This window comes from Ailuropoda melanoleuca, chromosome 16 (assembly GCF_002007445.2).
Source record: "Ailuropoda melanoleuca isolate Jingjing chromosome 16, ASM200744v2, whole genome shotgun sequence".
Taxonomy (NCBI): domain Eukaryota; kingdom Metazoa; phylum Chordata; class Mammalia; order Carnivora; family Ursidae; genus Ailuropoda; species Ailuropoda melanoleuca.
In genome coordinates this window covers 84,411,916-84,438,686 of record NC_048233.1, presented here as the reverse complement: position 1 = coordinate 84,438,686, position 26,771 = coordinate 84,411,916, and the positions used below count along the sequence as shown (strand labels likewise).

The 26,771-nt window shown below is 47.2% G+C and overlaps 2 protein-coding genes across 9 annotated transcripts; one reads left to right on the top strand and one right to left on the bottom strand.

The window, feature by feature from the left end:
• Positions 1-16,985: 16,985 nt before the first annotated feature.
• RNASEH2C (ribonuclease H2 subunit C) lies at positions 16,986-20,633 on the top strand. Of its 4 annotated transcripts, none has more exons than XR_004621410.1 (5): positions 16,986-17,318; positions 17,507-17,703; positions 17,782-17,901; positions 19,477-19,701; positions 20,319-20,633. XR_004621410.1 is itself a non-coding variant. In XM_034645997.1 (4 exons), the coding sequence occupies exons 1-4, from the start codon at positions 17,147-17,149 to the stop codon at positions 19,630-19,632; spliced, it is 645 nt and encodes a 214-aa protein (XP_034501888.1). In that variant the 5' UTR covers positions 16,986-17,146; the 3' UTR covers positions 19,633-20,633. The 4 variants fall into 4 exon arrangements, 2 of the variants coding, with proteins under 2 accessions (XP_034501888.1, XP_002916680.1); XR_004621409.1 differs by having other exon boundaries at positions 20,179-20,633; XM_034645997.1 differs by having other exon boundaries at positions 19,477-20,633.
• On the bottom strand, positions 18,409-25,842 carry KAT5 (lysine acetyltransferase 5). 5 transcript variants are annotated; one of them, XM_011221567.3, is made up of 14 exons: positions 25,706-25,842; positions 25,540-25,606; positions 25,143-25,211; positions 24,915-25,051; positions 24,475-24,657; positions 24,311-24,385; positions 24,134-24,208; positions 23,386-23,634; positions 23,220-23,309; positions 21,518-21,658; positions 21,345-21,438; positions 19,259-19,418; positions 19,053-19,134; positions 18,409-18,961 (listed from the first exon to the last, which is right to left on the bottom strand). In XM_011221567.3, exons 1-14 carry the CDS (start codon positions 25,715-25,717, stop codon positions 18,827-18,829), a joined length of 1,569 nt encoding a protein of 522 aa, XP_011219869.1. In that variant the 5' UTR covers positions 25,718-25,842; the 3' UTR covers positions 18,409-18,826. The 5 variants fall into 5 exon arrangements, with proteins under 5 accessions (XP_011219869.1, XP_002916681.1, XP_002916682.1 ...); XM_002916635.4 differs by having other exon boundaries at positions 24,475-24,630; XM_002916636.4 differs by lacking the exon at positions 24,475-24,657.
• Positions 25,843-26,771: the final 929 nt, after the last annotated feature.

The window sequence follows — 26,771 nt, the reverse complement described above, 5'->3', positions numbered from 1 at the left end:
CACCTGTCTGGACATTAGCAATGTGAGCCAGTTGCTGGTTCTCCACTTCCCGGTACATTCATACCTTTCCCCACCTCCCTGAGGTTAGGCCCGGCCCTGAGACCAGCTCTGGCTACTGAAACATAGAGTGTCAGTTCTGGGGCAAAACATTCCCTGCTAGCACTTGGGCTCCTGGCCCCCCACCCCCCACCCTGGTATGGCCGCTGCGGAAATGCTCAAGGACATGGAGATGCTTGATAGTTGAGTCATGACCCCGTCCCGGGACTCTGTAGCGAACGCACTGGATTAGGAAGGTAATCAGTTATAACGCACACTTCACATGACACAGGGGAAAAGATATGGGGAGGAATATTGGAATTAAGCTATATTTTACTTGCAAGGAGGAAAGTATTGTGTAATGAGTTACAAGGCCATAACTGGGGCTTCCAGCTTTTGCAAATAAGAATATTGTACAGGGTGTCCAGGTAACTTCAAAGAAACAACAAATAATTTTTTCATATCAATATGTCCCAAACATTCGGACCTACTTTTGCCCCCACACCCAAAAAAGTTGTTTCTCTGAAATTCAGATATAATCGGGCATTTTGTATTTTCTCTCTCAACCCTAGATTGGTATTTATAACTTATTTCTTCTATGATCCATTTTATATACATATGTATGTATGTGTGTGTATATATATATATATATATTTTTTTTTTTTTTTTTTTTTCAGGCTCTTGACCTAGTAAGGTGACCTTCATCCCTGAGAGGACTGAGTCCTTGGTAAGTCTGCCTGCGTTGAGTGTCTTTAGTTTTTTTGAGTGAACGTCATTACTGAGCCTGGCAGTCCTGGGGACTCCCCCTCCCTCTCCATTGTGTGGCCACAACAATTTCCTCCTTGATCACCAGGACCAATCGTCCTTTCAGAGCTATTGGTTCCAAGGCATGATGAGGGCAAAATGACAAGGTAGCGCTCTTCCCTTCCCATTCAAAAGAACCAGTGCTGTGTCCGTTAGCATTCACTCTTGGTACCAAGGACTCTGAACTAGCAAGGCCCAAAGCTGCAGGGATGAGAAGCAAATATTTTGAGACAGACTTCCAGATGGGTAAAGACAATGCTGGTAGCAGCGCAGGGTCCCATCTCCTACACGCCAAAAAAATAATATGGAATAAAGAGAAGAGAAAGATATAATTACACAAAACCAACCCTCAGTATAACCTGGAGATAAAATGCTCAAGCTTAAAACTACCTGTAAGTAAAAACAAGCAAAAAACAAGTGACAGCTCATGGTCTCCCACATCCCCGTCCCCGTCCCAGCCCCACCCCACACGGGCTCTGGGCAGACTGGCAGAGAGAAACTAGAAGAGGAGAAGAGGGGAGCTAGTCGGGGCCGACGCTTGATGGAAGACCTCCCAGAAAGACTGAGTCCACCTAAAGTCCGAAAATGTAAAGACATGTCTAGAGCAGGTCAGAGCTTTGACTACAAGACGGGGATTTCGAAGTACATGGTGATTTGACTGGGCAGTCTTGAAACACACAGATTCGGGGAGAGCAAAGGGCAAAAAGGAAGGGAGAAGCGCCTTTGGCATTTGGCTGTCAAAGGAGAAGCAAATGGAGAAATTTCACGGCTCTGCAAGATGAAAGAACAAAATCAAAGGACCCACAGCTCCTTCCCCACTCTCCAAACAAACCCATGAAAGCATCTGGACTCGGCAGATGAGGCAGAAGAGAGATCAGTAAACTTGGAAGAAAACGCCCAGCGCCACAAAAATGAGCAAGGAAAGCTTAACAGGGTCATATGGAGTCATTGCAAAATATCAAAAAATGAATTTCATTGCATATCAACCAAGGGAAATTTACACACATCCCTGAATTAACAGCCACAAAGCAGCAGGAAGCTGAACCCGCACTCCGAACAGAGCTACATATGCTCAGAACAAGCGTTTGAGGATAAGCCAAATCACCCAGAATGAGAAATTTGGAAAAGGATGGAAACTGATAGAACGCAGGAAAAGAATGAAGAAGATTGATTGAACTCAGGAGAGAAATGGAAGAAACAGACAAAATTATCCAGAATACAGATTACATTGTAAGATGCCCAAAGGAGAATAGGCTCAAATAAATATATAATAAGGGACAGTGAAGAAAGGAAAACAACCAAGAGAATGAAAATGCGATAAAGAAGAAGTCAGGACACGATAACGGTGGAAGATTGTCAAAGAGGGAGTCCCATTTGTATTATTGGAGTCGTAGAAGAAAAACGAAACGATGAACCAGACCTGATATTTAACACAACAAGAAAACTTTCCAAGAGCAAAAAATCTGCACATTGAAGGGCCCACTGGGAAACTTGGAAAATTATCCCAGAACAATCAATGTTGAGACACATCCTCATAAAACCATTAGATTTCAAAATATTTTTTAAAAAAAGAGAGAGAGAGAGAATTCTTAAGGGGCACCTGGGTGGCTCAGTTGGTTAAGCTTCCAACTCTTGATTTCAGCTCAGGTCATGCTCTCAGTGAGGTTGGGCATGGAGCCTGCTTAAGATTTTCTTTCTCCCTCTCACCCTGCCCCTCCCCCACTGGCTCCCTCACTGTCAATCTCTCAAAACAAACAAACAAACCAAAAAATGCTCAAGATCTTCAGGAAGAAAGACCAAATAACTTACAAAGGCAAAGGAATCAGAATGGCATCAGATTTTTAAAAGCCAACACACAAAGCAATACAGCAGTGGGCCGGCACTTTTTGTGAACCAAGGATTTTATATTCAAACAAGTTGTCCTTCAAGTATCAAGGCCATAGGAAACAGGTTTCTGTTTTTCAGCAAGTGCTTCAGGAATTGGGCGCCCAGGAGCCAGTCTGAAAGGGAATGCACTTCTTCCAACCGAGAGATGATGAATCTACGTATATATGACCTGAGGCTAAAACAAAGGTGGCATGAGGGTAAATATGTAAAAAAATGTTTTATATTGCAATAATTAATGTAATTAACGTAATTAAAAGCGTGGGAGAAGAAGGGAGAGGGAGGAAAATAGGCTAAAGCTCACTGGTGGGGCACGGGTGACTCTCAGCTCCAAGTTCACTCTTATTGGCTGCTCTGTGAAAATAAATCAGGCCCCTTTAAATATCGGCCCGTGCCGCTGGCTCACTATTAAGCTTTGTCAGCAGAGGGCGCAGAGGAGCCATTGCAGAAGGAAGTTTTCCTTCCTCCTCCTAAGGGACCTGCGAGACCATCCCCTGAAGCTTCTCCAGGACCCAAGGCTCCAAGCGTCAAGCAGATTCAGCACCATGGCTGTGCCAGCACCAGCCTCCTGTAGTGCGTGACAGTTTTGCAGCAAAGTATCTCCAGTGAGAGGGGCCGCTGGGGGGCTCAGTCAGTTAAGCGTCTGCCTTCAGCTCAGGTCATGATCCTGGGATCCTGGGATCAAGCCCTACATCGGGCTCGCTGCTCAATGGGAAGTCTGCTTCTTCCTCTGCCCCTCCCCTGACTTGTGCCCACTCTCTCTCTCTCTTAAAAAAATAAATCTTAAAAAAATAAAATAAAGTATCTCCAGTGAGACACCTCCGCATAAACAGGCTTCCCAGGCACCCTACAAAATGGCTTTCCAGCGAGTTCCACCAGCACAGAACCACAGTAACATCTCTGCCACCCTGTGAGCCACAGGCATGCTTTGTCCAACCAGATCTGGATCTCAGACTTATGGGTAGGAAGGGAGGTGCTCTTCTGGGCACAGCCTTGCTGTAAATGGAGCCTGGTGGGGGTGGGGAGTAATTGCTTCTTATATCTGCTATTTCTATATGCTTTGGAGTTCATTTTCCTATTACTGGTCAATGCCTTGGTACTTCAGTCCCCTGTTATAGTTAATAATTCTTTATATTAAACTTCCCCCATTCAAATTACTGTGTGATTTCTCTCCTGATTGGACCCTGACTGATAAAACAGGCAATAGGTGGGAGTTAAAAGTATGAGTAAAAATGGATAAGCCAGACAGAGTTTTGAAACTGAGGGTTTTTTTAAAGGTATAAATACAATGGTAAACACCAGAACAAAAATATAAGCCTTCCTATTTATCTTATAAATTTATCTTATAAATCAAAGATCAAAGAATAGGGGTGGCTGGGTGGCTCAGTCGGCTAGGTGTCCAACTCTTGATTTCAGCTCAGGTCATGATCTCAGGGTTGTGAGATCCCACATCCCCCCACATTCAGCATTGAGTCTGCTTGACTTCTCTCTCTCCCTCTGCCTCTGCCCCTTCCCCCACTGGCACTTTTACTCTAAATAAATAAATAAATAAAATCATCAAAAAACATATCAAAGAATGTACACCTTATAGAGAAAGAAATATCAGAACCAGAGAAGACCCCGAATAGCCAAAGTAATGTTGAAAAAGAAAACCAAAGCCGGAGGCATCATAATTCCGGACTTCAAGCTTTATTACAAAGCTATAATCATCAAGACAGTTTGGCACTGGCACAAAAACAGATACATAGATCAGTGGAACAGAATACTGAACCCGGAAATGGACCCAGAACTATATGGTCAACTGATCTTTGACAAAGTAGGAAAAAATATCCAATGGAAAAAAAGACCATCTTTTTAACAAGTGGTGTTGGGAAAATTGAATAGCAACATGCAGAAGAATGAAATTGGACAATTCTTTACACCAAACACTAAAATACATTCAAAAGGAATGAAAGACCTAAATGTGAGAAAGTAATCCATCAAATTCCTAGAGGAGAGCACAGGCAGCAACTTCTTTGACCTTGGCCGTAGCAACTTCTTACTAGACACATCTCCAGAGGCAAGGGAAACAAAAGCAAAAATGAACTATTGGGACTTCATTAAGATAAAAACTTCTGCACAGTGATGGAAACAATCAACAAAACTAAAAGGCAACCGACAGAATGGGAGAAGATATTTGCAAATGACACTACAGATAAAGGGCTAGTATCCAAAATCTATGAAGAATTTATCAAACTCAACACCCAAAAAAATAAATAATCCAGTTAAGAAATGGGCAGAAGACATGAACAGACATTTCTCCAAAGACATACAATTGGCTAACAGACACATGAAAAAAAATGCTCAACATCACTCATTACCAGGGAAATACAAATTAAAACCACAATGAGACACCACCTCACACCAGTCAGAATGGCTAAAATGAACAACTCAGGAAACAATAGATGTTGGCAAGAATGCAGAGAAAGGGGACCCCTTTTACACTGTTGGTGGGAATGCAAACTGGTGCAGGCACTCTGGAAAACAGTATGGAGGTTCCTCAAAAAGCTAAAAATAGAACTATCCAGGGCATGGGTGCCTCATTCAGTTAAATGTTGGACTCTTGATTTCTGCTCAGGTCGTGATCTCGGGATCATGAAATCGAGCCCTGAATCAGTCTCCATGGTCAGCAGGGAGTCTGCTTGAGATTCTCTCTCTCGCTCTCCCTTTGCCCCTCTCCCTGCTCTCTCTCTCCCAAATAAATAAATCCTAAAAAAAAAAAAATGAAACTATACTACGACCCAACAATTGCACTACTAGGTATTTATCCAAAGGATACAAAAATACTGATTCGGGGGCGCCTGGGTGGCACAGCGGTTAAGCGTCTGCCTTCAGCTCAGGGCGTGATCCCGGCGTTATGGGATCGAGCCCCACATCAGGCTCTTTTGCTATGAGCCTGCTTCTTCCTCTCCCACTCCCCCTGCTTGTGTTCCCTCTCTCGCTGGCTGTCTCTATCTCTGTCAAATAAATAAATAAAATCTTTAAAAAAAAATACTGATTCGAAGAGGCACCTGCACCCCAATGTTTATAGTGGCAATGTCCACAATAGCCAAGTATGGGAAGAGCTGAACTGTCCACTGGCTGGTAATTGGACAAAGAAGATGTGAGATATATATAGATAGATAGATAGATATAGATATAGATATGAATATTACTCAGCCATCAAAAAAGAATGAAATCTTGACATTTGGAAGTTGGGCTCTGACTGTGGGGAGACTGGCCACTTCACTCTGACTCCATCAGTGAAAGAAGTATGCAGTAACCTTCCAAGTACCTACGTTTGTGAGTAACTTATTGGGTGGCCAAGCCTGGTAAAATGGTCAGGATGAATCATGCATGTGATTCTTTTAAACGTTAAAATGAAGATTTTTGGGGGCGCCTGGGTGGCACAGCGGTTAAGCATCTGCCTTCGGCTCAGGGCGTGATCCCGGCGTTATGGGATCGCAGCGGTTAACAGGCTCCTCCGCTATGAGCCTGCTTCTTCCTCTCCCACTCCCCCTGCTTGTGTTCCCTCTCTCCCTGGCTGTCTCTCTCTCTGTTGAATAAATAAATAAAATCTTTAAAAAAAAATGAAGATTTTTGTATAGAAAAAAAATCCATGATGTGGATGGAACTAGAGGGTATGAAGAGGACCGAAAACAAGGAATGAAATCGAAGATGTAAACAACACAATAATCAATATAATAGATCTCAAGGGTGTCTACTGAACCCTATACACTACCAATGAACAATCTGAAAAGGAAATTAAGAAAAAATTCCATTTATAATAGCACCAGAAAGAATAATATACTTCAGAATCAATTTGATCAAGGAAATGCAGAAGTCATACACTGAAAACTACAAAACATTTCTGAAAGAAATTAAAGAAGATGGAAATAATGGGAAGGCATCCATGTTTACGGAGCAAAAGGCTGAATATTGTTAAGAGGGTAATACTCCCCCAAATTATCTACAAGTTCAGTGCAATCCTTGTATCACAGTCTGGATGGTCTTTTTTTTTTTTTTTTCAGAAACAGAAAAGCTGATCCTAAAATTCATATGCAATTTCTAAGGCAAAAATTAACTGACTATGGATCAAAGACCTAAATGTAAGAGCTAACGCTATAAAACAGAAGAAAAGATAGGGGTAAATCTTCATGACCTTGGACTTGGCAATGGATTCTTAGATAAGACACTAAAACCATAAGCAGCAACATAGGTAAGCTGAACTTCATTGAAAATTCTTTTTTTTTTTAAAGATTTATTTAGTTATTTGACAGAGAGAGACACAGCGAGAGAGGGAACACAAGCAGGGGGAGTGGGAGAGGAAGAAGCAGGCTTCCCGCTGAAGGGAGCCTGATGCGGGGCTCGATCCCAGGACCCTGGGATCACGCCCTGAGCCGAAGGCAGACGCTTAACGACTGAGCCACCCAGGCGCCCCTTCATCAAAAATTCTACAATTTGTGCATCAAAGGACACAATCAGGAAAGTGAAAAGACAACCCACAGAATGGGAGAAAACATTTGCAAATTATATATCTGATAAGGATATAGTATCCACATATATCAAGAACTATTACAATTCAACAACAAAGAGACAAACAACCCAATCAAAACATGTGCAAAGGGGGGCACCTGGGTGGCTCAGTGGGCTAAGCAGATGACTTCGGCTCAACACCAGCTGAAGTTGTTTACATGTCCCCTGTGATCCAGAGCCCGCACCGTGAACCACCTCCTCCATTTCCCTCTCAAATGCCACGCCAATATTCCCTTGCCCTAGATCAGCCCTGGTACCAGGCACCTGGGGACAATCCCTATGCCCCAAAGTCCACCAGAAGTATTCAAACTAGCCAATCCTAAGCTGTTTACCCTTCCCTGCCTTGACTTTTCCACAGAAGCCCCGAAAAAGGCAGTGACGTATGCCTTCCCTTCACTCCTCTCTGACTCCTGGTCAGCTCCGGTGCTGCCCCACATGGCCCTGTGCGGCGTGCTGTGCTCTTGTCTCCAGCAGAACTGTAAGTAACATTGAGCTTTTCTCTCCATGACATTGACCTCTCCATGTCATCACTCAGTTACCACTATCGATGAAAATTCGTAGATACCATTAGGATAAGGACATGCCATATCCTATAGGACAGCTGCCTGACGCTAGAAAGATATGTTCATTAGCAAAGCCATTTCCAGAATAAGCAGATCATGGAGAGGAATTTCTGCCACCTCCGTCGTAGAGGCAATACGATGTCATCAAACTGAAACTGAGTGTCTCGCTGATCTCTTGGAAGAGATTCTGCTCTACCGGGAATTCAGTGCAGGTCTCTCCTTTTGGACCGTGAGGCATTTATCTGTGGCAATGGTCAGATTAGCTTTGCTGGAGGGAAATTCCTATTGTTGAGCTCACTTTGCAGTCTCCATCCCTGGCCCATGACAACTTTTTTTCACGAGCCTATCGGGCTCTGACATGTCGCCTTCTACACCCTTATCCAGGAGATACAACATTATACTGACCCCATTCCGAGAAGCCTATGCACATACCTCTTTATTAGACCTCTTTGCCACTAAGTTTATTTTCTTCGTTTTTTTTTTAAGATTTATTTATTTATTTCAGAGAAAGAGAGTGCGCAGCGGCAGGGAGGGGCAGAGGACGAGGGTGAGAGAAATCCAGGCAGACTCCGAGCTGAATGCAGAGCCCAAGGCCGGGCTCCATCTCAAAACCCTGAGATCAGACCTGAGCTGACACCAAGATTCGGGTGCTGCCACCCAGGCACCCCACTAAGTTTCTTTCTTTTTCTTTTTTTCTTTTTTTTAATTTATTGAGGTATTACTGGCAAACACTATTATATTAGTTTCAGGTATACAAACAACATAGTGATCTGAGCCACCAAATTTCTTTTTTTTTTTTTTAAAGATTTTATTTATTTATTTGACAGAGATAGAGACAGCCAGCGAGAGAGGGAACACAAGCAGGGGGAGTGGGAGAGGAAGAAGCAGGCTCATAGCAGAGGAGCCTGACATGGGGCTCGATCCCATAACGCCGGGATCACGCCCTGAGCCGAAGGCAGACGCTTAACCGCTGTGCCACCCAGGCGCCCCTGAGCCACCAAATTTCTAATCACATTCTTTCCATGTCCCAGAACATCGGCCTGACCTTTCGTTTCCACCATGAATCACTGTAGAGCAGCGGTTCTCAACCAGGGATGGTCTCATTTTCTAAGAGTCACGTAGCAATAGATGGAGACATTTTTGGTTGTCACAACTGTAGGGGACTGGGGGAGGGGCGCTGCTATGGCATCGGGTGTATAGAGACCAGGGATGCTGCTAAAACATCCTATAACGCATTGGTCAGCCCCCACGACAAGAATTATCCAGCCCCAAATGTCCGTCGTGTCAAGGTGGAGAAATCTTTTTTTTTTTTTTTTAAAGATTTTATTTATTTATTCGACAGAGATAGAGACAGCCAGCGAGAGAGGGAGCACAAGCAGGGGGAGTGGGGGAGGAAGAAGCAGGCTCATAGCAGAGGAGCCCGAATGTGGGACTCGATCCCATAACGCCGGGATCACGCCCTGAGCTGAAGGCAGACGCTTAACCGCTGTGCCACCCAGGCGCCCCAAGGTGGAGAAATCTTGATGTGGAGCCAGACTGCTGGTCATCGTCTTTCTAGACCAAGTGGATAACTAGCCGTCCACCTCTCCTTCTGGCCCCCATGGGCTGTGACGACACATATTCTATGTCCGGTTGGTACCAGCTTTCGATGTAAGCCATCTGTAAGCTCGGCTTGGGCTTTTTATTCCTCAGTTGGTCGTAGAGAACTACCCATGAGGTCAAATACCTAGTAAGCAGGGAACGTGACAGCAAAGCAGAAGTGGGATCTTGGGGGGTATGAACAGTTAGCTTCAAGAATTACAGGGCAGCTTGAAATGAATGGCAGCAATATAACAAGGGAATGGTACAAGCAGACACTGGGAATGCTTTGTTACAAGGTGTCTGCACTTCCTGGAAGTGGTATAGTGTTATTTGAAAGCAGGCTTAGATGAAATATAAACATATACTGCAAACACTAGGGCAACAAATAAAAAAATTTTTAAGTATAATTGATACACTAAGAGAGGAGAGAAAATGGAGTCATATAAAATGCCAATTAAAGGCAGAGAAGGCAGGGGTTCCTGGCTGGCTCAGTCAGTAGAACGTGTGACTCTTTCAAAGATTTTATTTTATTTTATTTTATTTATTATTTATTTGACAGAGATAGAGATAGCCAGTGAGAGAGGGAACACAAGCAGGGGGAGTGGGAGAGGAAGAAGCAGGCTCATAGCGGAGGAGCCTGATGTGGGGCTCGATCCCACAATGCCTGGATCACGCCCTGAGCCGAAGGCAGATGCTTAACCGCTGTGCCACCCAGGTGCCCCAGAACGTGTGACTCTTGATCTCAAGGTTGTAAGTTCAAGTTCAAGCCCCACGATGGGTATGGAGATTACCTTAAAAAAAGAATAATAAAGTCTTTTTTTAAAAAAAAAAAGATTTATTTATTTATTTGAGAGAGAGGGGGGAGCTTTGAGGGGCAGCGGAAAAGATAAAGAGAAACCCAAGCAGACTGTGCTCAGCATGGAGCCCGACACAGAGCTGGATCCCATGATCCTGAGACCATGTCCTGAGCTGAAACCAAGAGTAGGATGCCCAACCGACTAGGCCACTCAGGCACCCCAAAGAATAAAATCGTAAATAAATAAATAAATAAATAAATAAATAAATAAATAAATACAGAGAAAGGGGAAGATTTTTTTAAAAAGTGCCACAAATAAAACACTGAAAACATCATTCATAGTAATCCAACCATATTGATAATCATTTTTATTGTGAGTACGCCAATTAAAAGACAGAGACTGTCAGCATGGATTAAAAAAAAAAAAGACCCAACTATATGTTGTCTACAAGAGAACCACTTTAAATATAAAGACACAGAGAGAGTAATAGTAAAGGGGTGAAGACAGATATACCACGCTGACATTGATCCAAAGAAAGCTGGACTAGCTGTGTTAATTTCAGACAAAGCAGGCTTCAGACAAGGAAAATTATCAGGGATAAAGAGGGGCATTATAGAAAGATAAAGGGGTCAATTTTCCAAGAAGACCTAACAATCCCTAATGTGTATGTGATGTGCCTAACAACAGAGCATTGAAACGTATGAGGCGGGGGCGCCTGGGTGCCTTGGTCCGTTAAGTGTCTGATTCTCAATTTTGACTCAGGTCATGATCTCAGGGTCATGAGATTGAGCCCTGCATCGGGCTCTGTGCTGGGTGTGGAGCCTGCTTAAGATTCTCTCTCTCCCTCTCTCTCTACCCTTCCCCACTCCCTCTCTTTAAAAAAAACAACAACAACAAACATATGAGGCAAAAACCTGATAGAACTGAAAGGAGAAATAGACAAATGCACTGCCTGTGGGAGACTTTGACACCCTTTTATCAGTAACTGCCAGATCAAGCAGGCAGAAAATCGGTAATGCTGTAGTTGAACTGAACAGTACTGTGAATCAACTGGATTTAATTATAGAATACTTCTATAGATTATAGAATATTGCCTCCAACAGCAGCAGACTACATGTTCTTCTCAAGTGCAGTGGAACATTCACCAAGAAAGACCACATTTGGGACCATAAAACACACCTTAACAAATTTAGAAGAATAGAAATCTGTTCTTTGACCACAGTGGAATTAAACTAGAAATCAATGACAGAAAGATTGCAGGAAAATTCCCAAATAGTTGGAGATTAACCAACACCCTTCTAAATAACACATGGATCAAGGAAGTCTCAAGAGAAAACTTAAAATATCTTGAACTAAATGAAAATAAAATATAACTTGTCAAAAATCTGTGGGATTCAGTGAAAGTTACACTTAGAGTGAGGTTTATGGTATTGAATGCATATATTAGAAAAGAAGAAAGCTCTAAGAATCAATCGTCTAAGCTCCGGCTTTAGGAAACTAGAGAAGGAAGAGTAATATAAGCGTAAAGCAAGCGAAGGGGAAAAAATAACAACAATTAGAGCAGAAATTAATGAAATGAAAGCAGGAAATCAACAGAGAACATCAGTGAAACCAAAAGCTGATTTTATGGAAAGATCAATAAGCCTCTAGCCAGATTAAGAAGAAAAGAGAGAAGACACAAATTACTAATGCCAGAAATGAAAGAGGGGTCATCACTACAGATCCCATGGCCATTAAAGGGATAATAAAGGAATATTACAAACAACACTTTGTCTGCAGTCTGATAACTTAAAGGACCAATTCCTTGGATGATGTAAAGTAAGAAAACTTACACAAATTAAAATAGATTATCTGGGGCGCCTGGGTAGCTCAGTCGTTAAGCGTCTGCCTTTGGCTCAGGGCGTGATCCCAGTGTTCTGGGATTGAGCCCCGCATCAGGCTCCTCCGCTGGGAGCCTGCTTCTTCCTCTCCCACTCCCCCTGCTTGTTCCCTCTCTCGCTGGCTGTTTCTCTGTCAAATAAATAAATAAAATCTTTAAAAAAAAAAAAAAGAAAAATAGATTATCTGAATAGGCCTATATACATTAAAGAATTTGAATCAATAATTAATAAGTATATAAAGTATCATAGATACCATTATATATTATTAATATATAACATAATTATAACAATAAACATCTGAGGTGATGATGTGTTAATTAACTGGACGGGAGGAACCCTCTCACAGAGTATGCACACATCAAATCATCATGATATACAATTTAAATATCTTATAATTTAGCAATAATCCTGCGATAAATCTGAAAAAGATAAAAATCTATTTAAAAATGAACAACAGGGGCGCCTGGGTGGCACAGCGGTTAAACGTCTGCCTTCAGCTCAGGGCGTGATCCCGGCGTTATGGGTTCGAGCCCCACATCAGGCTCCTCCGCTATGAGCCTGCTTCTTCCTCTCCCACTCCCCCTGCTTGTGTTCCCTCTCTCGCTGGCTGTCTCTATCTCTGTCAAATAAATAAATAAAAAAAAATCTTAAAAAAAAATAAAAATGAACAACAACAAAAAATAATTAATAACCCTTCCAAAAAGGAAATCATCGGGCCTGGTTGTTTCCCCAGGTGACTTCTAGTGGTGAAAACCCATTTAAGAAAGAACAACAAAAATTCTGTATAATCTCTTCCAGAAAATAGAAGCAGAGGTAATAATACTTTCAAAACTCATTCTATGAGGTCAGCATCACCCTAGCGCCAAAACCAGATACAAGAAAAGAAAGCTATGGATCAATCTCACTCATGAACACAGGTGTAAAAATCCTCAACAAAATATCAGGAAATTGAATTCAATGTACATCAATTTAGGCTAATATTTTAAAGGAATAAACAATGTTTCTAATGTTTCAGTGACTTTTATTTATTTATTTTTTTAAGATTTTATTTATTTGAGAGAGAGAGAGCACAAGTAGGGGGTGGGTTGGGCAGAGGGAGAGGGGGAAGCAGACCTCATGCTGAGCAGGGAGCACAAGTTGGGGCTCAATCCCAGGACCCTGAGCTCATGACCAGAGCCAAAGGCAGATGCTTAACCGACTGAGCCACCCAGGCACCCCATTTCAGTGACTTTTAAAAACAGTAATTGAATTATATATATATATCTCTAGTGGAATATATGTTAAGGACAAAGGAAACTACAAAATAAATGCTTAAACTGTGTATTAATGTTATTGTTAGTTGTGGTGCTGTTATTTTTCTTCCAAGACTGTTGCGTATATAGTGGGAAACCAAGTGGATGAGAACTGGCATTTTTCAGTGCAAGAGAAAAACAGGATACAAATGTACAAGCAGTGAGGTTAGTAAAGCCCTGTCGTCCTAGAAGTAACAGTAGGATCTTGTGATGTATTTTCCCTTTAAGAGAGAAATCTACATATCTCCTAGCTTTGTCCACTGAAAACATCTAGAAACAATCTAGTGGCAATGAGCACATCAAATTTCACATTGGTTTAGTAAATACAGTTTCCTAGTAAGAAAACCAGGGATCCTTGTAGAAATGGATGATTCAAGTCTAGGGGCAGAAGAAACAGATACACATGTACGAACAATGAGGTACAAACGAGCCAGGAACATCTTGTGATTCTGGAAAACAAGCAAAAAAAAAACTGTAAAAAACTCAAAAAGTTCACATAAAAAGACTCATGAGCTAACTTGAAGAGGCTTGCACTGGCAAGATGCGACAATGTGGGGATGGATAAGAATAATAACCACGGCATGCCCGGGTGGCTCAGGCGGTTAAGCGCAGGACCCTTGGTTTTGGCTCAGGTCCTGATCTCAGGGTTGTGAGATCCAGCCCTGCGTCAGGCTCCTTGCTCAGCCTAGTCTGCTTAAGACTCTCTCCCTCTCCTTCTACCCCTCTGCTTCTCTCTAGAACAAATAAATCTTTTTTTAAAAAGAATAATAACTACAATTAGCTAAATTATATCAAAATGTTAAAAAATCTACTCTTTAATAATGATAATTTTTTAAAAAAAGGTCATAGTTGGAGCATGCCAGGGAAACCATTTATTATTTTTAAAAACAGAAATAAAAGGAAAGTATCTAGCAATTATTTCGCTCTTCTTATACTCACTGTACCAAGGGGCAACCAGATAGTTGATGAGGGGGAGTTGTCTTTATAGAAGTATGATAGACAGTGAAAGAAAAATGGTGGACTTAGGGGGCACCTGGGTGGCTCAGATGGTTAAGCGCCTGCCTTTGGCTCAGGTCATGATCTCCAGGTCTTGGGATTGAGCCCAATGTCTCCGGGCTCCCAGCTCAGCGGGGAGTCTGCTTCTCCCTCTCCCCTTTTGTTCGCTTTCTCTCTCTCTCAAATGAATAAATTAAAAATCTTTAAAAAATAAAACAAGAATGGTGGACTTAGAATATCAGTCTTGTAGCCCCTAATGAATGAAAGGATCTAGGCAGTGATCATCCATGACTGCTAACCTCTCAGAGAAGAGACATGAGGTATCCCCTGACAGAAAAAGATGCCAGCCCCTTGAAATAGTCTTGCCTCCTCCCCCCAGAGAATCTGATGAAATTTCTAGAACTTGCTACTAATTTGCAGGAAATATAGGACAGATGACCATGACCCTAGGAACACAATCAGTAGAATCCAGACTGTGGGAAAGTTGCAGAGCCAAAAATATAAAAATAAAATCCAACATCTACTCCTGAGTTAAAAAACAGTTAATAGCATTGGGGTGCCTGGGTGGCTCAGTTGTTAAGCGTCTGCCTTTGGCTCAGGTCAAGAACCCATAGTCCTGGGATCCAGCCCCGCATTGGGCTCCCTGCTCGGCGGGAAGCCTGCTTCTCCCTCTCCCACTCCCCCTGCTGGTGTTCCCTCTCTCGCTTTGTCTCTCTCTGTCCAATAAATAAATAAAATCTTTAAAAAAACCACAAAAAAACAAAAAAACAGTTAGTTGTATAGCTTTAACCAGAATGTATAACAAACCAAAAAACAGCTTCATGATTATTGGTGAAATAGCAAAGCGTTCCCGTGAAAATTTCAGTAAACAGAAAAGGATGTCCACTGATACTAGTAAATGTGAGATTGTTCTGAAACTGCTCAAAAATGCTGCAAATTACACAATGCAGTGAGGAGGCAAAGTTATCATTGTTTGGAAGTGGAAGGACTAATTCTGGAAGACGCAAGAAAATAAAATGAAAACTCTTAGAAATAACAGAAGAATTCAGTATCTATCTGGTTTAAGAACTAATGTGTGAGAATCAACAGTTTCCTGAAAACTGCCTGCCGACCAAATCCAGCTCACTTCTTGTTTTTGCAAAAAAGTTTTTCTGGAAGACAGCCATGCTTATTTATTTGCATATTGTTTATAGCTGTTTTTATGCTACAATGACAAAGTTGAGTGTGACAGAGATCATATGTGAGATTTGCCAACCTCTGCTTTAAATAATGGTTAAAAATAAAATGGAAAATGGGGCACCTGGGTGGCCCAGTTTGTTAAGCAACTGACTCTTGATTTTAGCTCAGGTATTGACCTAAGGGTTATGAGATCAAGCCGAGCTCTGCGCTCATCGAGGAGTCTGCTTGTTCCTCTCCCTCTGCTGCTCCCCCCGCTCTCTCTCTCTCATAAATAATTAAAATCTTAAAAAAGTCTCTCCCTCTCCCTCTGCCCCTCCCCACCCCTCTGTCTCTAAAAAATAATAATAAAATGGAAAAAAAATCTAATTTATACCAGAAACAAAAACTATCTAGGAATAAATTTAAAATATGTAGTAACTATAATATATAAAGAACTTCATAATGGCACAGACAGACGTAAAAGGAGACATGAATAAATAGTATTATGTATCTTATTCTTGATAGAAAACTAAAGCAGGACTCTCTAATCTGTTAATATCCTCCAGCCAAAGATACCAGGAACACATCTGTAGTTGAACAAATGGGTTTATTACTCTTGCACTGTTGGGTATCTCAGTAAAAGGGTGTTTAGGAAGGATTTATAGGATTTGGGCTTGTGCTAGGTGATTTGGGGGAGGGTTTAAGAAAGCCATAGTTTTTCTCTGGATTGGATACTGCCAGGAAGTGGGAGTATTTCTAGGATGGGATATGTTAACAAATCTTACCTAGACAAAAGCTAAAGCTGTAATTGGTAAATGTCACTTATATTACCCAAGATGGAGGGATGTTTCATCATTTTCGTGGTTTGGACAATGTTCCTGTCTTTGTCGATGTTCACATGATTATAGAGTGATCTTGTTTTTGTCTTCATCCTGCACGTCACAGAGTGACTTCGTCCGACGTTGATGTTCTGTGAAATTGTTCGTGTTTAACAGAACATCACGCACAGCACCTGGATGTCTGGAGGTGTGTTTCACTTTCTCAAACCTAAATTAAATGCAATTGTCACGTTAATTGCCAGTTTTATATGTGCTTGTTTTATAAAAGAACTTGACAAAATATATCTAACAAAATATATCTAATAAACGTTAGAATTAAGAACCCACAAAACAAATAGTATTGCGAAAACAAAAAAGACATAAGAAGAAAAGGTTGATAAATCTACCACAAAAAATTAAAGTCATAGTTTGGAAAACAAACCACAAACTCCGATAAAATATCTCCAATGCATTTGAAGAAGGGTTGATGTCCCCGTTAAACACACAAACAATTCTCCCTACCAATAACATTTTAAAAAGTATTTTTAGGAATGGTTTTAATTTTTTACAATATGAACGTACCACTGAAAAACATTTTCAAGAAGAAAAGACGGGGACTTGAACACAGAGAGGCGGGGCTCGCAGAGCCTCGGAGGAGCCTCAGGGAAGAACTACACCTCCCAAGAGGCTCTGCGCTGATCGTTCCCGGCCTCCCGACAGGCTCCGCGCGTTTTACGCGCCAGCTTTGGCCTTGGCCCGCGAGCGGCGGAATCGCGGCGGAGGATGGAAAGTAGCGACGAGAAGGCGGTAGAGAAGTGCCGCGTCCACTTGCGCCCCGGCACGCTGCGCGACGCCGCCCTCGCCACGCTGCACCTTCTGCCCTGCGAGGTTCTGGTTAATGGGCCCGCCCCGGTGGAGCGCTTCTTCACCCCAGCCATGCGCCAGGGTCCCGATGGTGAGAGCTCACTGCCGGACTACGGCTCCCGGCAGCCCCCGCGCCCCCGCCGCACTCTCCTCGGTGAGGAGCGGCTCGAGGGCTCCTGGGGATCGTGGTCCACTAGAGGGGGCGGGAGGGTTCCAAGGGGCTTGCCCCGCAAGGCCTGAATGGGGCCCTCACCGAGGCTCTGCACCTGCCTCCTACAGGACTCGAAGTGTCGTTTCGGGGCCGTAGACTACGGGGCGAGGAGGTGGTGGTGCCGCCGGGCCTCGTGGGATACGTGATGGTGATGGAAGAAAAGGGAGAGGTGCTGGTGGGGAAGGACTTCTCGGAGGATTCATGGAATGACGAGCGAGAGGAGCAGGAGCTGGCGGAACCCCCTGAGGCGCTGGAGCGAGACTTTGTGAGCACGGGGGACAGAGCTGGAGGGAGGTGCGGGCGGCATTGGTGGCCCCGATGTTGAGCCAGGCCCGTTCCCCAGGACCAATTTATCGGAGCCACCGCCAGTTTCAGCCGCTTCATGCTGTGGGGCCTGGAGACAATCCCCGGTCCGGACGCCAAAGTGCGCGGGGCCCTAACCTGGCCCAGCCTGGCTGCAGCGGTGAGTAGGGGGATGGCCCTCATTCTTCCAGCCCCATCCATTACTTCATGGGTTATCCAGAATCTTGCCCGAGTGGATTTGGGGCTTCAGGGCTGGGGAGTACAATGGGCCAGATGGAGCCTGGGTCTGAATGGAGGATCAGAATGGTCGGGGGCAGTGTGGCTTCCCCACCTCTGAACTGTATAGAAGGGGCTATCATTTTGAGTAGCCAGGTCCCTCCTAGAACATGTGCGCCACCCAGTCACTCTGTGTCCAAAATCCAATGGTAGAGGTGACTCCTGTTGCAGATTCACGCACAGGTGCCTGAAGACTGAGAACCGGAACTTGACATTGAAAGCCACCCACTCCCTTCACCCCAATAAACCAGCTCTTCATTTTGGAACCACGGATTCCATGACCCCCAATAAACATGCTCTTCACAGCACCTGTGAGTTTGTGGGGCACCTTGGGAGGAGTCCCTAAGCTAGCACTGCCCCTTCTCCCAGAAGAAACTTTCATGGCTCTGGGCCTATAGAAACAATTTATTGCCGGGGTGGGGGGGCAGTGAGGGCAAGAGAGGCCAGAATTCTGCAGCCAGTACCCAACCCCCACAACTCCTACTTTACAATAGAAATTTTTACAGCCACTGGCCCTCTGTACAGAGTGCACCCACCCCCCCCATCTCGCTGTACACAGCTGCCTGGCTCCGTCCAGTCCCTGGTTCATAGCAGGCCCAGACCTGCAGCCAGCTGACCCTGGAGTTGACCCGAGCCCTGAGCTCACCTCGGTGCTGGGCACCAGCCAGCCCCTATCAGGCCTGTCCTCTCCTTATGGAGCTGTCCTCAGCCCCACCTCCCTTGGTGTGCCTCTCGTGGGGCCCGCTAGGGGTGGGATGTGCTGCCAGCTCCAGTTCTACTTTGTTGCCGCTGCTGTGCACGGCATCGGGTCACCACTTTCCCCTCTTGCTCCAGTCCTTGGGAGTGAAGTGCAGACACTTGGAGTCGATCCGAAGGAGCCGCTTGAGCATAGCTCTCTCGTGTCCGTCCACGATGTCCTCTGACAGCGTGAGGATGTACTGGCCCTGGGTGGGAGATGGGCCCAGGGGGTCAGCCCACGCGGGGCCCGCACTCGGCAGCCCGACACACGCCTGTCTTCCCCGCCTGCCTCCCTACCTTGTAGTAGTTGATGAGGTTGAGGTACTGCAGGGTGGAAATGACATCCTCCTTCTTGATGCTGGTGATTTCACTGATCTCGCTGTGGGAGGGCAAAGATCAGGTCCTCTGGAGGCCTTCACCTCTGCCCCAAGCCCCCAGGAACCCCAGGCGTGAGGACGAGCCATGCCATGCACCCCCAGGGTGGGAGGTAGGGCTGGGCTCACTTGATCGTGATCTGTGGCCTCTCCCCGCTCTCTGACTTCAGCCCCATCAGGATCTCCAGGATGGTCTGGGACCAGTAGCTCCGGTAGGATAGGAGGCCAAGGTCTGAGAGGGGCTTCTCAGGGGTCCCCGTTTTCCCTTCCACTTTGGAGAGTTCATAGCCTACAGCAAGGGAGCAGGAAGGGTAAGGGATCACACCTTTGTGCAACCAACGTTTCAGAACAGGAGTTACAGAAGTGAACTGTCTGCTTCCCATCTCGGCCCTGCCACGTGGGAGTTCTGTGACCTGGCACGTGGGGCTTGTCTGCTGCGTCTGTCTCCCTGTAGAGAACTAATGAGCATTCGCTCTTCATCTCTGTGCTGTGGAGGGTACTGACGGGAGCAGCAAGACTCCACCTGGAAGAGTACTCGGAGCCAGGGGAGTGCACAGAAAATGACACAAAAGGCAAGTGCCTCTGATTTTCATCATACCAGACCCTGCCTGGGTCTGTGAGAAGGGACGGCAAACCCCACGTGGGGTCTAGGCCTGAGGACGTTTGGATTTGCAGTCAGATCAGTCCCCCTAGCTGTGACCCGAGGCGCAATGGCCCGACTAGGTGTTGACAGAAGGCAAGGAGAGGCACCAGTGCACTTCCCAGGTCAGAGGGCAGCCATTCCTCAGCAGGTAACTGACCTCTCCAGGGGTTCTCTGACTGCTCTGCCCTCCTCTACCCTGCGGACTACTGGCCACTGGCAGACAGTTCCCAGTGAGTCCCTCAGGCCCTGCAAAACCTTATATGGCTTCGTGTCTCTTGGCAGAGTCTTTATTCCCTCCTTCAGGGTCCTAGGGTGTCTCCATTACTTCTAGAAGCCCTTCTTCACCCTCAGTCATAATTACATTAGGTCACAGCCCTTTCTGCCCGCCCTTCCCAATCTTTATCAGCCAGTCTGGCCCAGCCTCCTGCAACTTCCGCGGAGCGGCCTGGTGGGGAGAGGGACAGAGGCGGCTGCTTTAGAGGAACGCAGCACGGAAGAGGAAGGGGGCACACCTGGGTTCCTCCTCAACTTTGCTGGGCCCTCCAGTGCATGTCCTGACAGATCAACTGGAGGCCACACTCGCCTTAGCAGGGAGCTCCCAGCCCCTCCCCAGTGAACATCGACCTGCCCTCAAGAACTGCCTGCAGTGGGCACTTCTGGTGCACCTGTCCGCTCCGGCTGGGCAGAACTGAGCACATCACGTTGGTGACCTTGTCTGATTCCTGTCTCCACTGACGTTTGACCTTAAAGGCTTAGATTCATTTTCTTTTAAGTGCCCACTCTACCAAACTGTGGGTTTCTTGAGGATGGGACCCCATCTTGGCCTCATTCCATTAATAAAATTCATCAAATGGACCATGACCTTGATCAAGTCAAGCCTCTGTGTCTTCACCAAACAGCTCAGGCTCCCTCCTGTCTCCCAGGTCAGAGCTTAGTTATCCCAAGGATTCCATGAGTGGTGAACTGAATGGAGTGGGGAAAGCTGCTGGGAAGCAGAAGGGGGCCTTGCAGTTGGGGGACACCGAAGAGTTCATGTATGAAGGGGCAGAGTCCCTCGTGGGCTTCACGAGACGGACCTGCCTGAATCCAAGGAGCAGAGGCCAAAGCCATACGTGTCAGTGCTTCCTTGTTTTTGCTGAGTCAACAGCATTGTGAACATCCACTGTCTGCAAGGCTCAGGCCACAGCTAGGGAAATGGCGCACAGCTCCTCACTCAGGAATTTGTTGGATGGGCCAGAACCAGACCGATGAGCAACAGGGGCTCACCTGGCTTCTGCCCAGGGCCCCGGGTGGGAGCATAGGAATCAGAGTTGGGAAAAGTTGGGTGGTGCTTAGAACCTTAGCCAAGGAAGAGTAAGGGGCTGAAAACCTCGCCCAGATGAGCAGGGCAGTCACCCTGAGCAGGGCAAAAACCTTGGGAGAGTCCCAGCTTTCTTTCTGGCCATCTCCTGCGGTGGCAGGGCTGACAGTCACAGCAACCTAGCACGTGTATAGGGGAGGCAGGATGGCAGCGCTGGCCCCCCCAGCTGGGCCTGCAGGTACCCGCCCCTGGACGAGAGGGCAGATACTCACTGAACTCGATCAGCAGCTTGCCGTAGCCGCGGCGCTGGTAGGGAGGCAGGGTCAGGATGCAGGCCACGTTGTAGTCTTCTGTCGATTCCTTCTCCTGGAAAACGGGGGTGGGTGAGTTGGTGGGGGGACACAGCTCGGGGCAGAGCTGAGAGAGGATCCGGGTGAGTGCTCACCTTGGAGAAGTAGCCCACGATGTGGAAGCCCTTGCAGTCATACTCTGTCATGACATAGAAGAGGAAGGGGTCTGTGTCATAGTACAATGTCTTGTGGTCGAGAAAACACTTGGCCAAGAGACACAGGTTCTGGGAATAACTCTGCAAAGGAAAACGCCTGTCACCACTCTGGGTCCCCTGTCTTAAATGTGGCTGTTTTGTTTCTTTACCCGATGCTGATCGGTGAAGGGCCTTCCTCCCTGGGGCCTGACCCATTCCATCAGCCGGGCTGTCCCTGCCGCTCAGGCAGGATGACTTCTCAGTGTCAAGGCACCCGTGTACCAGCTCCGGGGTAGTGTCTGACCAGCTAGATCCCTTGCTGGGGGCTGGGGCAGGTTTACCCCTGTTCCCCATACCTCCACTTAAATCCTTCGCGGGGGGGGGGGCTTCTACTGCCGTCTGTGTAGCAACAACAGTCAACAGATGGTGGCATGTCTCGAGGAAGGCAGACTCTGCCAAGGTTTTGGAAAGCAGCTCTCCCCTGGTGACAGTCTAGGAATCTGCCTGTCAAAACCCACAACGGGGGTGCCTGGGTAGCACAGCGGTTAAGCATCTGCCTTCGGCTCAGGGCGTGATCCCGGCGTTATGGGATCGAGCCCCACATCAGGCTCCTCCGCTATGAGCCTGCTTCTTCCTCTCCCACTCCCCCTGCTTGTGTTCCCTCTCTCGCTGGCTGTCTCTATCTCTGTCGAATAAAGAAATTTTAAAAAAATCTTTAAAAAAAAAAAAAAAAACCCACAACGCTCTCCCGCCTGCAGTCACACCTATAGGAGACTGATCTAGCCTATGATGCAGAGAAGATATTCTGAAATTGAAAGTAACAGCCTTAGGGGTCGCCCCAGCAAAATGATTAATCTTGCTGCTTTGCTTTACCTCTACATGTATGTTCTCCTGCATGTCAGACATGGCTTTTTAACCAGCTGCTGGGCACTGCCATCTGGACGCCAAAGTCCACACGTAAGAACAGTGTGAAAGCAGCATCTTTGCCTCCAGCTTCCTCAGCACCCAAGCCAGAGATCTCCCCTGCGGTTCAAGATGCCTGCTTCTCCCTCATTGCCTTCTGTGCCCCCAGAATGGTCTCACAGTCTTAACAGTGCATCCAGATGACTCCCTTCTTCCTTCCCACAGCCACAGACTAAGGCAGGTTTGAAGCCCCAAACCTGCAGTGACCTCTACTCTTCCCCTGACCACCTTCTCACCATCTGAGCTCTCTTGGAAGAGCCTGCCTCACCCTCTCTGCCTTTCAGCCACAATGATCTCTACCTTTCACACCATCTGTACATCCACGCCTGCCCTTCAGAACCCCACTGCTTGGGATCCCCTTACCCACCTATCCTTTATGTCAAGGATCAAAGAGCGCCTCCTCTGGGAAGCTTTGCTGGCCCTTTCCAGGTCCTCATAACCCACCCTTTGTTTCATGACACTTATCCCTGGGATGTTGGCAAATCTGTTTTGTCCACGGACTGTGAACTCAGAGACTTTGTCTAATTACTGGGCATCTTTATTCCTCAACACCTGCCTTACGGCAGGAAATCAACAAAAGCGGGATGAGCTGATCTGCTGACCAGACTGCTCAGGGTTTTCCTGAGCGGGAGAGAGCTGCTCATTTAACTTCCCCCAGACCACCAGTGCCAGTGACCCCCGCTGCCCCTCAGTTACAGACCTTATTCTTACGTCCGTCAATCTCAAAGAAAGAGATGGTGCCTTTGCGGTAAATCTCATTGCCCGGAGGATGTCGCAGGTCACACTTGGTCTGAGGAAGAAAGGAGGATCAGAGGCTGGGGCAGGGTAGGGGGTAGTAGGAAAGCAGCCCCTGGGGCCCCTCGTACCAAGTGACGCTGCAGACACTTGAGGCTCCGGCCATATTTGAGGCAGAACTCGCAGAGGTAGAGGACAGGCAACGTGGTGAGCTCCTGTGGGTACGGGGAGAAGTACCACGGCTTCAGGCGGTGCCGGCCCAGCTCGATGCACTCGATGTTCTTCATCCGGGTGACAATGTCGTCGTGGCTCCGGTCAGACACCAAGCTGCCAGTCATGCGTGGCGCTGACGGTATTCCATCTGAGCTGTCCTGGGAGTCCTGCCCAGGGCCAGTAGAACACATCAGGTTACAGAAGACAGCCCAAGCCGGACACCTGACAGCTCGCGTAACCTTTCCACAGCTTTCCTTTTTCAAACCTAACAACCACCCTATGGGGGTGGGGAGGGGAGGCTGGTACTATATTATATTCCCCACTTTCCAAATAAAAGGAAACTAGGAAAGTTCTTAATTGCAGTTTGAAAAAGACCACCCAGTGACTGACCTGAACCAACTCTCCCTGGATCCTAAGCCTACCAACAACCATCATTGCCTACCCACCTCCTGTTTATCTACTTATTTTCTTAAGTCTATTTGTTTTTTAATAATCACTACCCCCAAGGTGGGGCTCGGACTCACAACCCTGAGATTGAGAGTGGCACGCTCTTCCGACTGAGCCAGCCAGGTGCCCCTTCTTGTTTATTTTTAAACCAATCACTAAGCTCTCCATCCTGCCGTTGTTCCCTCCTTTTCACCCAGCTTCCCTCTTCCCCAGACCTACCTCGTCAGTGCCCAAGCAATTTGATTTTCGCTTCCGTCCTGGCTGAGCTGCCACTGCCCTACGGGCTGATCCATTCTGCAGGTAAAATGGTGAGAACAGAATGGAGTGTGGTGAGAGGAGCCTGAAAGGCGCTGCCAGAGGGGAGACGAAACGAAGAAAAGGGTTTGGGGGACTCACCTGGGGAAAAACTGAGGCTGGGGCTGTCTCGCTGGGCACTGGAGTTGCTGGTGAAACCACCTCCACCTTGCGTTTCTGCAGAGAGAAACCAAGAAAGGTGGGTCAGAAGGTAGAGAAGGTGGGACCTCCGAGGAAAGCAAGGTCCCTGGAATTGCTGAGGGTACCGTTGAGCGGTGGTTGGGCTGCAGGCAGGAGCTGGAGGAGAGCGGCTGGTCAGGCTCGCCACCGGGAATGGCCTCCCGCTCCTTGGGCAGGTTGAAGCGGAGTGTGATCTGGACCGGGATTGGCAAGGTCTTCCCGCTGGCCTGGGCGGAGGCCGGCTGTAGAGATAGGTCCAGGGTCTTCCTCTGGGGTGGGGATGGTGGTGGGATGGGAAAGGGGAATAGGGGCCCCTCAACGTGGAGTAATCAAGCCCCACCCTCTGCCCTCTCAAGGACATAGGAACAGCTACTGGACTCTGGAAGCTACAATTTGGCCCCCATCCTTTGCAAGCTGAAGCCAGAGTGGAAGGGTGCAGACTTCTACCCATCCAAAAGCCCCTGAGGCTAAGAGATGAGAAAAGTAGGAGGCAGGAGAGAAAAGGTGAAGCAGGGGACCTACTCACCACCTCTCTCTCTGGAGAGCCGGGGCGAGACCCAGGAAGTCCGTTCTTGGTGGGGGTCTTGGCCTCTTTCTTGGGGAACTGAATCTTCTTTAGGTCCAGCCGCTCGTGGGTCACCCATTCATCCAGGCGTTTGTTGACTGCAGCAGTGGGGATGGCTCAGGAAGGAATGCCAGAGGCTATCTCCCAACCCCACCCTGCAGCCCTACCTCACCCGAGCCCAAAACTCACAGTCAATGTAATGGACGTAGAAAAGCTTGCGGCCACTGATGTCCTTCACGCTCAGGATCTCGGCCAGGGCTGTGGGAACAACACAGGCGGGAGCCTTAGTTGAGCCAGACGATGAGAATCCACCCTCCCAAGACCTGATCTCCACCCAACCCCAGGCCGGATTCCTAAACCCCAGCACTTGGAAGCTTTCGCCCGAACCCCCTTTAGTCACCAAGTGCCGCCCCCTCTCCAAGCCCCGCCCTGTCTATCCGAACGGCAGAAAGCCACGCCCCTCCTGGGTATCTGCGCCCCGCCCGCCCCAGGATTATAGAGGCCCCACCCCCTCCCGAGGGTTCGGTTGACTCCCTCCCGCCCCTCGCCCTCAGGTTCCTTAGCCCCGCCCCCCGACGTCACTCACGCCACTCATCTTCGTTGTCCTGGTTCCGCCGAAGCACGGGCAGGCGGCAGCCCTCGATTATCTCCCCCTGGGGAGACAGCGCGGCGCCAGGGTCGGCTACTGGGGGGCCTCGGGTTCTACCCACCTCCCCTGGCTCCCTCCGCCCCGCCCCGGGCACCGGACTCACCACCTCCGCCATCTTCCCTCCCTCCACTGCCACTTCCGGCCCCTCTGGGGGACGTCACTTCCGGGACTGAACGCGCTGTAGGCCTGCGCCTCCTGAAGCGGCCTTAGAAGAAGACTTTTGAGAGACACCCCTGCCCAGCTGGAAGCAGGCGGCCGTGCCGTTTGGCTGGCGGGAGAGTGGGGTGTTTTAAGTTTCGGCCCGAGTCCGGGGAGGAATCCCCTAAACGCGCACAACGATTGGAGGAAAGCGGAGTCCGTCACGTGACGCCCACCGGGTGCGACGCCGGTCACATGGATACGGCGCGGATCACGTGGGACAAGGTTTGTACTTCGAGGACGGCCGGGCTCGGGCGTCTCCTAGTGGCAGCAGGAGGCGTCGCCGGGAGGAACTGCGCGTGCTTGGCGCCGGGGGCGGGTCTGGGGGGAGTGGGAGGCTGGAGAAGTGGGCCAGACTGCGAACGGACCTTGTGCCTGGCAGTTTGTGGACTTCCTTTCTTGGGGATGGGGGTTCAGATGTTTCGGCTTGTTTTGTATATTAGGTTTCTAATTTTAAAAATAATATTCGTGCATGCATTCAACAAATATTTAGTGATCCTCTAGCATCTGCCAGGCATTGTTCTAGGAGCCTGTAATACGTTAGTGAATATGGTAAAGAAGCCTGACCTCTTGGGGGTTGGGAGGAAAAAGGTATAGATCACAAGTATATTTAAAATTAAATTATTTAGTATATGAAAAAGTGATACGTGTTATGAGAAACCCCCCCCCCCCACACACACACACAAAAGTGCAAGCCAAAGGAGCCGTCTCTTTTGGGCGAGGTTGCAGTTTTAAACAGAGTACACAGGGCAAGCCTGGCTGTAAGTGTATTATTTGAGTAAAGCTTTAGAAAAGGGTGAAGGGATGAGCCAAACAGTTATGTGGGAGGAAACTGTCTTCCCAAAACAGACCAAGATAAAGGGGAGAAAAGTATGATCTCAGATCATCACGAGAAAATGTCTACAGTGAACATTTTGGTTGATTGTTTTGTAGACCAGGGGTGGGCAAACTGGCCTGTGGGCCAAATCCAA

Coding starts and splice junctions, on each gene's coding strand:
- RNASEH2C (XM_034645997.1), top strand. CDS start 17,147: ATGGAAAGTAGCGACGAGAAGGCGGTAGAGAAGTGCCGCGTCCACTTG. Junction 17,319..17,506: donor CATGCGCCAGGGTCCCGATG/GTGAGAGCTCAC, acceptor TGCCTCCTACAG/GACTCGAAGTGTCGTTTCGG. Junction 17,704..17,781: donor AGGCGCTGGAGCGAGACTTT/GTGAGCACGGGG, acceptor CCCGTTCCCCAG/GACCAATTTATCGGAGCCAC.
- KAT5 (XM_011221566.3), bottom strand. CDS start 25,717: ATGGCGGAGGTGGTGAGTCCGGTGCCCGGGGCGGGGCGGAGGGAGCCA. Junction 24,631..24,914: donor GCTCTCCAGAGAGAGAGGTG/GTGAGTAGGTCC, acceptor CTATCTCTACAG/CCGGCCTCCGCCCAGGCCAG. Junction 21,659..23,219: donor TTGACGGACGTAAGAATAAG/GTCTGTAACTGA, acceptor TTTCCTTTGCAG/AGTTATTCCCAGAACCTGTG.